Source organism: Mixophyes fleayi, chromosome 4 (assembly GCF_038048845.1).
Source record: "Mixophyes fleayi isolate aMixFle1 chromosome 4, aMixFle1.hap1, whole genome shotgun sequence".
Lineage (NCBI taxonomy): Eukaryota > Metazoa > Chordata > Amphibia > Anura > Limnodynastidae > Mixophyes > Mixophyes fleayi.
In genome coordinates, this window is record NC_134405.1 from 311,374,943 (window position 1) to 311,388,103 (window position 13,161).

Consider the following 13,161-nt stretch of genomic DNA (forward strand, 5'->3'; position numbering starts at 1 on the left):
GCATTGTTTGGTTGGATGGGTTATTATATCATCTTATTTGCATCCAACTGTCCTGATTTCGGTGGGACCATCCTGATTTGTGGACCTTGGGCTTCCCCAAAAAGTGGGCATGGTTTGGTGGATCTGGTGGAGTTTCTGTGAATTAGGGACTTAGTTTTTGCTGATCGGAATCAGAACTTTTATTTTGTTCCGCATTTTTTCTGAATAAATGTTGGAAGATATGCATGCCTGGTATTTGCATCAATAACAACTAATTAGACACAATCACAATATTGTGGCTCAGTACCACCAATAGCTAGGCCACCATCATCATCGTCATAGTTTATTTATATAGCGCCACTAATTTTGCAGCAAGAACTCATGCACATCAGTCTCTGCCCCATTGGAGCTTACAATTTAAATTTCCTAACATACACACACAGACAAAGAGACTAGGGTCAATTTTGATAGCAGTATGTTTTTGGGAGTGTGGGAGGAAACCGGAGCACCCGGAGGAAACCCATGCAAACACAGGGAGAACATACAAACTCCACACAGAGAAGACCATGGTTGGGAAGTGAACTCTGTGCTGTAAGACAGAAGTGCTAACCACTAGGCCACCATGCATGTATATATACATATACAGATAAGTCCATGGTCAGGAATTGAACTCATGACCCCAGTGTTGTGAGGCAGAAGTGCTAACTACTTAGCCACCATGCTGCCCAGTGGTACTTTGCCAGAATATAGTGATTGTGTCTAATTTTAACAGCCCTTTGTGTATTGCAAACTTTGGTGCTTTGCCTTTATAGCAGCTTTAGAGTTGTGGCTGTAATGACTATAAATTATTAGATGCTATTATATACTTGGCTGTATTTACCTTACCTATGCTAGTACCTTTGTTATGGTTTCTATAGTTTTATTATATATTTTGACCACTTGGGGGCACTCTTTGTCTATTCAGTTTGCTCATTAAAAATCCTTTCAGACTGAGATAATGATAATCTGCGGCAGTTTTATTTTACTATTCCCATCTAACCGAGAGCAGAGAAGGTAATTTGCACTGTCATTATATACTTAAATTCCGTCTCTATTTCTGTGGTAATAAAGTATAGCGAGCAGCAAGCAGTAAAGTCACTAATGACCGAGTGCAGCTTTTAGTGGAATGCTCTCTTTGAAAATGTGAGGGAATGTTATTATTTTAGACTAATACTAAGGGAATTAATAAAGTAATATTCAAATCAGTTGAAATGCGTCAGGTAACTGCAGCTATGTTGTCAGAATTACCATACTTGCTGCTAGGAAACAACTACGAAAGTAATAAAGGTTTTCAGTGCATGCACAGAGGTCTGATTGTTGTATGCTGTTCCTTTATTAAAATGCCACAGAAGATAACAGGGTGGGTCATTTGCAACATGCAAACACAGCGGACCTAATTCATTCAGGAAAGTAAAGCAAAAAAATGAACATGCACATGAAAAAACAGCCAGTATTGATCTTATGTGCAAAGCAGTGAACTAATTTGCACCCCTTGTATGTAACATGGTTTTGTCCGGGAGAAAACATACTCATTTTTTTCCTTACTTTCCTTAATGATTTAGGCCCAGTGTATAAATGGACACCTAGTTTTGCTTGTTGCACCTGCCTATTTCACAGACGCACCTGTGGACTGCTACAAAGGAATATCATCCTTTTGCACATTCCCTTATTAAAGTGGTACTTCGCTATTTTTCACTGCAACAGTTCAGAAGAGCTTATGCAAGTGGATTTCCAGTGTTCTAGGCCACAGAATTGTGCTGTACAGACTACAGATTGATGGTGTGATGGACAGGGGCATGGGCAGTGATGTCATGTCAGACCTAACTGGCATTATATGCTTCATCATTTGATCTTTTTGGATGTGGTACTGTGAGAATGGATATAGCTATATTTGATACTCTATCTACAACTATTGGGTGGTATTCATTATGACTAGGTAAAATCCTGAGTTTTACTATCCTGGAGTAAACAATTCACTTCACCTGCCAGGGTCCCCAAAGTCGTTCTAGTGCTGCTCTATACTACTCCCAATGGCCTGTTTCAAATACACAGTGATTGTCACAAACCCCCTTCCTTTTGTTCTTCTCATTTGCATGCTCTGGGATGTTCACAGGAGTGGTCAATCAGCAATATTATTATTTTAGCACACCTCAGAACATTTTAGATAACTAACATATAGGTTATGAATTAGACAACACCTCCTATAATCCACCCATACACCCCAATCTGGCAGACAGACCCACAATCAGCAGCATATCAGGCACATAAATGACTACAGTGCCAAATAAACGTCTTATTGAAATTAATGAGGGATGGTAAAAATGCAGTTAGGAAATACTGTTATTGGCCTGTGTGCTCGGTCATCTTTCGACCATGTTAATGAAGCTTGAAGTGATCTGTTCTCTACACCCAAGAGATGAACAGCTTGATCTTTCTTCGATTTGGCTACCCATGTGCATGGCTTATTTGAACTTAGATCCTGTTGCTTGATTCTTGAGCAAAGTGCCAGGATCAGCCCGTGTGGCCGTCTATAGTCACACATCTCCCTCTCATCATATCCCACTAGCGGCACCATTTTTTAAGGCCTAAACAATATTTATCAGCATGCAGTTTATTATTTTCAAGGGAACTAGTGATATCTTATGGTTCAGCGAAGTCATCAAATTTTAAGTTATTAATAGGCTATATTCCTCTTTTCTTATGATTTATACACATTCATTTCACAACTTACAAACACCATAAAGAGCTGCATGATGACCCACAAAAAGAAAAGTCTTAGGGGGAGATTCAATTCAGTGCAATATCTCTTCCGAACAAGCCACAGAGTCACATTGCACCAATGTTAACCGTTACAACCGGCAAAGTGCGCATCCGGACATCGAGGTGATGTCCGGATGCACATCATGGCCAATTGAATCTCCTCCTTAATGTTAGATTATGTAATACAAATTTAATCTTGGAGCAATATGCTGATTTTAGCATATTGTGGTGGTATTTAAATGTTAATAAAAAATATAATTTAAAATAGTGCAACATATGAGAAAAATATATTTACAAGTGACATTTTTAGCAAGCATATGCTTAAGAACATTAACATTTGGAGTGTAATTTAGGTGGGAAATTATTCTAAATGATGTTGTTCCAGAGCCATATGTTTATAACCAGACTGTGCAGGCTGTATGCTACATACTTACAGAAAAATGCTAATACTGTATTTTGCTGCAATAGCAGGGAAAGCTGTGGTGAAATATACACTAGGTACTTTTGTATTCCAAGTTTAATGGGGTCATTTATTTGTTCCCTGTTGTCATCTGTGCACGTATGGCAGTGGTGGTGGACATTGTGCTGAGTGGATATACAGCATCATCATCATTTATTTATATAGCGCCACTAATTCCGCAGCACTGTACAGAGAATACACTCACATCTGTCCCTGCCTCATTGGAGCTTACAGTCTAAATTCCCTAACACACACAGACAGACAGAGAAAGAGACTAGGTCAATTTGACAGCAGTCAATTAACTTACTAGTATGTTTTTGGGGTGTGGGAGGAAACCGGAGCACCCGGAGGAAACCCACACAAACTCCACACAGAGAAGACCAATGTCGGGAAGCAAACTCAGGATCCCAGTGCTGTAAGACAAAGTGCTAACCACTAGACCACCATGCATGTATATATACATATACATGTCCTCAATATGTCTGCCATAGGCAAGGAGTATACAACCAGGGTTATCAACAACAGTCGAGGATTCCATAGATCTGTTCAGAATCCATTATTGTGGTTTAAGTCCACTGCACCTAAGTACACAACTGAACTGTTTGAAATTAGTTTAGATAGCTATATTTATTGAACCCAACTGGAAGGCTGGGAATAACGTCTGGGGGTAAATGTTTGATGACACTCTATGATATTGCTAAGAGCTTGTTGTCCATTGCCAAGGACACATATTTAGCCCCAATCACCTTCTCGGATCGTTGAATATCTAGTAATGCAAGAAAGTCAGGAAAATGTGCTCAATAGAGTAGCGGAACTAGTACTTTTGCATGGGGTGCGGTGACTACAAGGTCCGGAGAAGAGGGCAAAGTTTTGCTATAGGACTCGGCGATGTAGTGTTCTGCCCCATGTGTCTATATGGATCTCTAGGCCCTGGTGTAATATGATTGTATAATTATACAGTATATAACAGTACACAGAGGCACAGAACTTCAAAGGAGCATATGGAATTACAGCACAGTATTTAGTACTCTAAGCCATATGAAAAAAAACATATCATAACTTAGATCACTTTACAGTATGGGCACCATTGCTGTACCATCACATGCAACTTTATGGTTGCATGCTTTATTTCGAGGCTGATTATATTGGTTTTTGCAACCGATGAAAGTAATGTAATCATTCCACTGGGATCATTATTACCCAATCCAATGTGCATGCGATGCATGTCTCTGCAGTTACCTAATACTAGCTTGTCTCTGGAAATTTCCCAGCTTGAATCATATGGAAGCTGTAGAGGATCCACATAAATGTACTCATGGCCGTCAGAGCTGACCGACTCAATAACCTTCCACCGAATTTCATAGCGTGGTTTCTGTAGATTAAAGAATAAAAAAATAGTGACCAGAAATTCATCTGAACTGACATATCACGAGAAAAGTGGGTTAGCAGCTAAGACCATTGGTTGTATGACACTGGTATTGACAATGAGTGTAATTATGATAGCTGCCAAGATCTGAGCACAATTTCGAGAAACGCTTTCTCAGTGTACATCAACAGAACCACTTACAGGGCATTATAGCAGGACTTACAGTGCTACCTATCCCATAACATAACATAACCTAACTACTGCATATACCGTTTATATATTGCATCTTTGAATAGCTGCGATACATGTTGATCATGTACAATAACAACAAAAACTGTACTGCACACACAGAACAAGAGAAGTGGTACTGTGCAGATGGTAATACTCAAAACCAGGTACAGTTTCACAGACAAAATATTACAGGATGTGTAAAACCCTGTACTAGATGTCTGGAAATTATGACCTGTTAGCAACAATGAAATACACCACCAAAAGGAGGCAGACAGTGTTATACTGTGGAGTTTGTTGCTATTGTGGAACCCGGATACACAAGTTTGGATTCCACTGTCATCTCCTTGTGACCTTGAAAAAATCATATGGTCCTACTGTGTTTAGAACACCAAAATGACTTTGTAAAACAATTAGCCAGTAAACACCATTCAAACTTAGAATTAATATAATTTCATAACTCATTGTTTCTACTGCTCAATTGTTTTAACTTTATCACTGACAGTACGGGTCTGTGATTATAGGCCTGTCCGATTCGCACAGTAGGAGCCTGCTCTGGTGCTGTTTATAAATGGCACATCAAAATGGATCCCCACTCTCAATGACAGCCAGCAACAGCCAGTAGTGTAACCAGGAAACCATTGAGGAAGACAGTAGTGTAACCAGGAAACCTATGATCTTAACATACAACATTCAAAGTGAATAAAATGCACTAATGCTACTTCTATATTTGTAGAAGTAAAACCCCAGGAAATCATTACATGATGTGATATGGATTTCCATGAAGGATAAAAATGCCCTGTTGACTTAAATCACACCTCCCATGCAAAACAATAGTAATAGAACCATGCTTGCGTTATTTTATAGAAATTACTGCAATAGTAACGATTAGATACACTTCACATTGGATTTATTACAGGTAAAAAATAGGGGAAACTTATTGTTTAGTTCATTGAGAAGCAGACCAGTTCCAGTCCAGAAAAAGATGATGAGTAACATGTTGCAACATATTATTTAAGACATTTTTTTAAACAATTGTAAAAAAAAAGCAAAACGTACCTTTTGCCACAAAACAACAAGTATTATGAAGAAAATCACCACCAACACCACCAGAGTTAGAATAGCAGAGACCAGCACCACTTTGAAATGCAAATCTGAAATATAAACAGTGACCTAGATATTATTTAATAAATCAATAGATTTACACAAATAACAAGGTTCAATATAGATGCACAATTACTGTGAAGATATTGCTGAAGATAAACATGATCCATTATAACTACTCACAATGAGGTACAAGCTTGACATCTCGGTGGTGGTACCAATCAATACCATTCTCGCCAGCACAGCGCACCAAGACGGAATCTTGCACACCTCGGACATGGAGAACACTCTTGGCATAGTAACTTCCAAATTCTATTGGCTGTGCGTAGGTGATGTTCATATCAAACTTCATTTGTGTAGTTGAGTTGTCCAGAGGTATCCACAGCTCTGATCCCTTACTGTTACACCTGTTGGTTTCAAGGAACAGCTCTACTTACAATACTAAAATAAAGATTAGGGGATATATTTACTAAACTGCGGGTTTGAAAAAGTGTAGATGTTGCCTATAGCAACCAATCAGATTCTAGCTGTCACTTTGTAGAATGTACTAAATAAATGATAACTAGAATCTGATTAGTTGCTATAGGCAACATCTCCACTTTTTCAAACCCGCATTTTAGTAAATATAACCCTAAGTTGCATACAGATTTATTTGTTGCACTGAAAACGTATCTGCCTTATACAACAGTGATAACCCTTCTTCACTAGGTGTAACTCACCAACAGATACTATTGCTCTCTGTGACTAGTTCTTTCAAACTCAACAGTAGTTACTTTTATGGAATCTTCCATTTTACCAGACTCCCAAAAACATGGAGACAGACCCTCACAATTTCAAGGTCCTGCACAGGGCTCCTCCCACAGACATAGGAGTAACCAAACCTGACAACACACTGAATATAGGCACGTATCAGCTTGCAGTTGTGGTGTATTACAAGGTGGAGGGGAATAAAGCTTAGAACTAATATATAGACCTTCGATCTTAGGCCCTGTAACTCTGTCAAACCTAAACAGCTCTTTACCTTTTTATTTCGGTGCAGATGAACCACGTGATGTATGGCATTGGCATTCCTTTGCCCACACATGTCACTATTTGTCCGCCATTTGCTGGGTGACTGTCAACAATTTCCTTTATTTCCACGGGCACTAAATAAGAACAAAACATTATTTAACCCTTTTGCCACAGCAGTTTATAAAATAAAATCTGTACAAAATAGGCCCCTACCATATCCCACACAAACCACGGCCAGATCCGACCAACCACGCTTTTATTCTTATTCAATATCTTAATTGCTTTTCTTAGTCTGGGAATTGGCACAGCCCCACCACAATGGGGGCTATGGAAAAAAGGCCCCTTTAAGAATTTAAAACTAGTAGCCATGATTTGTACTCCTTACTATGCTCCTGTAACTGTGCCTGCCACAGCCTGGTGCTTATTGTGGCTTTTTCGTGAGACCCCAAACTATTTGCCCACCCACATTAACAGCAACCAGCCCAGACTATTGGCGCTGGTGCTTAGATCACTTTATCTTAGATCAATTGTATTTACTGGCAACAACTCACCATTTATCTGTATGTGAAATGGAATCTCTAGTATATCGTCTTCATTATACACTCTCAGTGTGTAAGGACCGCCATCTTGTTCTTTGACCCTCACAAGTGTCATATAGCTAGAATACCTGGAAAGATAATATACGTCATTTTTTGTTTCACCAGTTGGTTGATAACATGATAAATACATCTGTTTGTATACTTGCTTATAAATATTTCACATGTCATTCTAAGAGGTGTAAGCATTTTAGCAACCCGATGAAGGGAGGCAATTTTAATTTCCAGTCCTTACTTTCTTTCTGTCATTATTATTATTAATGTTTATTAATAGGGCACCATAGTTCTACAGCCCCATAAACAGCAATGAACGGACAATATAGTGCTAGGGGAAATATTTTCTTTGTAAGACAGATTCGAAGAACCGTACACTCTCTCTTTTCTGTACAAAACAGCTGCCATACATAAAATCGGACTGTGGAGAGAGGATGGAAGACTACCTTGGACTCCCTCTAGCCGGGCACAGGGACATGATCTTCCTGGTTCTTAATATCCATGAAGGAAATTTTGATTAATGGACTATGAAATTGTTAAATAGTCTGATGATTATCTCTGTTTTGGTTTATTTTTCTGTGTGTTACTAACATATTAATGGTGATGAAATGTTCCCCAGATGTTACCTACAGTATCCTTCACAGATTAACTGTATACATCTTATGTTGTTATACATTTCTCTGTATTGCATTGACAGTGAAACAATTGTGTATTTTCCCTGTTTTCACCAACCCCCTTAGTCTACCCACAGCAGTCACACCAGCCAGCAGTAAACGTTGATTATCCACTGGAGATAATGACCCAGTAGTTGCAAGCAGTGTAAATACAATATGTTAACAGGGGAGAGAACTCATCCCTTTTCAGAAGGTTATAAATATTTGGTTTCTTAGGTTTAGCAAATATGTTTTTTCTTGTTCAGAAAGGTCCATAACCAGGCTGGAAGGAGATGGCCACGGCAAGATGCCAGGGGGAGGGAGGTGGTCCTCATTCCCCATGTCCGTTCTTTAAACATAATTCCAACCATTGATTCTGAGTTATGTGGAACCAACATACACACACTTCCAGAGGACATAGAGTGGGAACCTAGGTAGGGTATAAGATTTCTGACCCAAGAAAATAACTTGCTGTTGCTGGAGATGGGGCCTGCTGAGAATTATGGTTCGCACTGACCTAGACTACTGTAGAGGATAATAAGGGCTGCTAATTAGGGTTCAAGCTACTCTAGACTATTGTTGAGCAGGAGTAATAGACTGATGCTCTAAGTGCAAGCACAGCCAGTGCAAGTCATACTTTTTGCAATGGTGTAGGCCTGCTGAAAGCAGGGTGACACCTGGGCTGATCTGAGCTCACACAGCTGGCAGTAGGACATTGGGACAAACTGGGAAGTGTATTTAAAGCACTTAGTTCACTAGTAAAGCTTCTCTCATGGTTATATTTGTTCCCTTATACGTGTGCCACTAAGTTCAATAGTTTGATTATGTTTGCTTAGTGTTGTAAGGTGGTGATTTTTGCAGCTTCATTAATCATAAAAATAGCTTCAGAGTAAAAGCCCCTGAGCTTTGAACTACAAGTAGCAAATGTATTTCAATGTAAGATATCATCCAATGGTCTCCACTCACTGGAGGTCAGTTACAAAGCGAACTCAATGCAAGCTCCAAAACAAGTTTGGCAACAGTGCACTTTGATGGTCCCTCAGAGCATAGAGGTGCAAAATGGGTCTCATTGAAAGTATAGAATGAGAACCAAACCTTTTTAAAGGTCTGTTACCCCTCAAATTAGCCCTGTTGCTGAAATCTAGGCCCACTTTAAGTATACTTTATCAATTTTACCGCCATGGACGTAACTCTCACATCTGCACACTCCAGCTCCTGGGCAGCCATGGTCATAAGGGTTATGTCAGACATGAGCTACCTACTGAGTCCGACTCATTGATCATAGAGCGATTGCGCCCATCATTGCCAGTGAGGGTGAATTCCATACACCCTCCAGAAATGAGAGGATGGCTTTTTAAATGACTTCTACTGTGTTTCTGCTGTCTGTATTGTTATTGATAACTGGATTTGAACTACCCAAATAAAAGTAAGGTTTGAGAAAAAAAGAGGATCCATCCTTCCTATTCACATTGGTTATATAATCATCATCATCATCATCACCATTTATTTATATAGCGCCACTGATTCCGCAGCGCTGTACAGAGAACTCATTCACATCAGTCCCTGTCCCATTGGAGCTTACAGTCTAAATTCCCTAACACACACACAGACAGAGAGAGAGAGAGACTAGGGTAAATTTTTGATAGCAGCCAAATAACCTATTAGTATGTTTTGTAGTGAGGGAGGAAACCGGAGCACCTGGAGGAAACCCCAGCAATCACAGAGAGAGCATACAAACTCCACATAATGCTCTTTTGTGTGTTGGATATGGCATATTTTACTTTCCACTTATTGGAAACTAAACTCCAAAACATTTCATATGTGTGAAGTTATTCTACATAACTTTATAAAATACAACATTCACAGATGATAAGGAAGAAAATCCAACAATAATGATGCTTTGTAAGACTATTATCACACTTACATGTTTTCAGCAGTATTTGTGTTGACAATGTTTACTTGGTTGGTGTTATCTCCTGTTAACATAATGTTGCCTTGTAGCCACTCGATGGTGGGTTCAGGGTAAGCGATAATAGATACCTTCAGTGATAGACATTGGTGCAGGTCGGCAAATTGTTCAGTGCCTTCTTCAATCGTAGCATTCACAAACCCTTTTTCTAGTAGAAATGATAAGGTAGACTCGGATTAAATTATTACAGATATGTATTTCCATATCAAATGTATCTAAATTAATCAGGAATTAATTGACTTATAACAGTACTCCATACATCAGGGGCACACACAGGAACGCACAAAAAAAAAAACACACGCGAGAGAGCTCACGCATGCGCAGCAGCTCCGTTTCGGCAGCGCTGTCCTATACAGCAGCCGCGGCGCTGTCAAAGAAGCATCCACGGCACCGACGCTTCTTTGACAGCGCCGCGGCTGCTGTATAGGACAGCGCTGCCGAAACGGAGCTGCTGCGCATGCGTGCTGCTGCGCATGCGGTGCTGTATACAATACAGCACCGCCGCGGACGCTTCTTTGACAGCGCCACGGCTGCTGTATAGGACAGTGCCACTATGGTGGGCACTTAGTTAGCGGAGGGGGTGGGGTTTCTGGAGACCCAGAAACCCCCCCTGCGTGCGCCACTGTACATGGGGCTTCCTCTACCTTTTGAAATGTTACAAACTAAACTCCATTGTTCTAACTAATTGTACGTTAATTACCTGATTTAGAGTTCTATGACCTTTAAAAATGTGCTTTGCCACACCGAGCATGCACAGTACAATGTGGCCACATTTAGGGCCTGAGTCATTAAGGAAAGTAAGGCAAAAAAAGGAGTAAATGTTCTCCGGGACAAACCATGTTACAATGCAAGGGATGCAAATTAGATTATTATTTTGTACATAAGTTAAATACTGCCTATTTTTTCATGTAGTACATAAATACTTCATAGCTTTATTTTTACACTGAAATATAAAGCTGAACTAGGACATGCCCTACCCCAACTATAAATCTGTCCCCACATTTTAAATTTACCTCCCCTTCCAATGCAACATGGTTTTGCCCAGGTGCAAAGTTACTACTTTTTAATGCTTTACTCTCATTAATGACTCAGGCCTTTAGGGTTTTGAATATCGTGCAGTCCCTTAAACCTGGTGAGTCAGCAAGTTATGAGCTGTTGGGGCATGGACATGTACTTGGCTGCATCTCCAGACACTCTCTCGGGAGGCGCATCATTTGCGGGTCCTGAAGCCCTGCTGTAAAGATATGCATTGAGGATGATGATGATGGCCACATCATGTATCTTTATTATGTGTAAAAAAAAAAGAAACACTGTGTCCTCCACCTAAAAGAAATAATCCACCCCAGTTCTACAGCCTGGAGAAGTTACTGCTAATAGTAAAGATACAGCAACCATTCTCATTAAGAAATGTTACTGCACTAAATGGGTTTCGATGAGAAATGGAAGCATAAACTCATTTTGTGCACATAGGAAAATAAGATACAAAAGTAAAAAATGTTGTTGCATTCGAACATAGAGCTGGGTGCATCTTGTAATGGAAACAACTCGAATAGAGTATTAATTGTGCTTACCATTGTATGTACTGTGTGTATGCCTGATGGAGGTGTAGAATATGCAAGTGTTAGACAAATGCGTTAGTATTCAAAGCAGGTTTGGCATTATCCTATTTCCTGACTTTTAGTATATGCGGTACTGCTGAGGGGCTCTTTAGTTTATGTGGTTCTGCTGAGTTAAATGGAGCTGCTGTCACAGTGTTTCTGGGTCCATTAGGGCAGTATAAGACAGAATACCCAAGTTAACTCATGACATTTTTTGGGTATAGAAATTCCATCTACTTGGATTGAATGCAGTCTTCCACATGATAAGTTGGTGGCTTTAACGGTGTGGATAACAATGTATACACAGCCTGCTAGGTTATTCTGCTCCAGCTGCCATCACTCTTGGGAATTCTAAACTTTCCCTATGGGATGGATCTTTAGCCGTAGTATGGCTCAGTGGACAGTAGGTGTGATATCCTCCTCCTCCCCCCTTACATAGAAGGAGCGGGACAGCTGGTTGCCTGCGACTACACACTACATTAATGTAACTGGTGACCAAGAAGCAGGCAGAGGATCCTGCCCAGCCACGCCAATTGTACTTTAAACATAATCAGAGTGGCCGGGCAGCATCCACTCCTTGCTTCTCAGCCGCCAGACTCAGCCATACAGTTTGGCCGCACAGTTACTTGGTATGACTGTCATACCCAGTAGCACATTGATTGGTAGTTGCCGTTGGTTATTGAATAGGTTCATCCAAGGGCAATGTCCCAAGAGGATGATGGTGTTGGTGGGGCTGAACTCTCGAGCAAACGAATAGCGGTTGGTGGAAGCTCATAGTGGGGTTAAAGAGAGACCTCCATGGACTCTACACACTTGGGACACATAGTGAAGGGAGAAAAATAGTTAAGTAAAATAAGGTTATAAAGGGGTTATGTAAGTTACAGTTAAAGAAATTTATATTCATGGATATGAACACAAGATGCTAACTGCTTTATCTATTGCAATCACTAAATGATGTAGGGGTCAGTTCTTGATGAGTTACAGGTATGTCATCATGTGAGAAGAGAGTGCAGTTGACGCTGCTCTGTCAAGTGATTTTTACAATATACAGGAATGAGCCACCTAATGTCACAGCACCTGTAATTATCAAAACTCACACGCCAGCTCTGTAAAATAAAACTATATCAAGTATAAATCATCAAAAAATGTATACATTGAATTTCCATTTTAATGGCACTAAGCTATTTATGTATGTCAGGTGCTACACTGTAACCAGTACCAGGGCCCTCTTAACAACATTTGGGGCCCCCGGGCAAAGCAGTGCACCGGGGCCCCTATAGATATATAAATTATTATTATAATTAAATTATATATATGGGCCCTGCAGCCCATGGGGCCCGTCAGAGACAGCGGAAAAAAAAATTCCTGAAAAAAAGAAGAAGAATACACTTACCTTGCTCTCAG

General features: G+C 40.1%; 1 protein-coding gene across 3 annotated transcripts in view; it reads right to left on the minus strand.

Moving 5' to 3' along the window:
- The window catches only part of PDGFRB (platelet derived growth factor receptor beta), an 86,373-nt gene that overhangs the window by 13,643 nt on the left and 59,569 nt on the right, over positions 1 to 13,161 (minus strand). For all 3 annotated transcript variants that reach the window (XM_075210040.1, XM_075210042.1, XM_075210041.1), the window contains 6 exons: positions 10,115 to 10,307; positions 7,499 to 7,614; positions 6,958 to 7,081; positions 6,120 to 6,343; positions 5,892 to 5,986; positions 4,478 to 4,610 (listed from right to left, as the gene is read on the minus strand). In XM_075210040.1, coding sequence (XP_075066141.1) covers positions 4,478 to 4,610; positions 5,892 to 5,986; positions 6,120 to 6,343; positions 6,958 to 7,081; positions 7,499 to 7,614; positions 10,115 to 10,307 — 885 coding nt within the window. The remainder of the gene's footprint in view (positions 1 to 4,477; positions 4,611 to 5,891; positions 5,987 to 6,119; positions 6,344 to 6,957; positions 7,082 to 7,498; positions 7,615 to 10,114; positions 10,308 to 13,161) is intronic.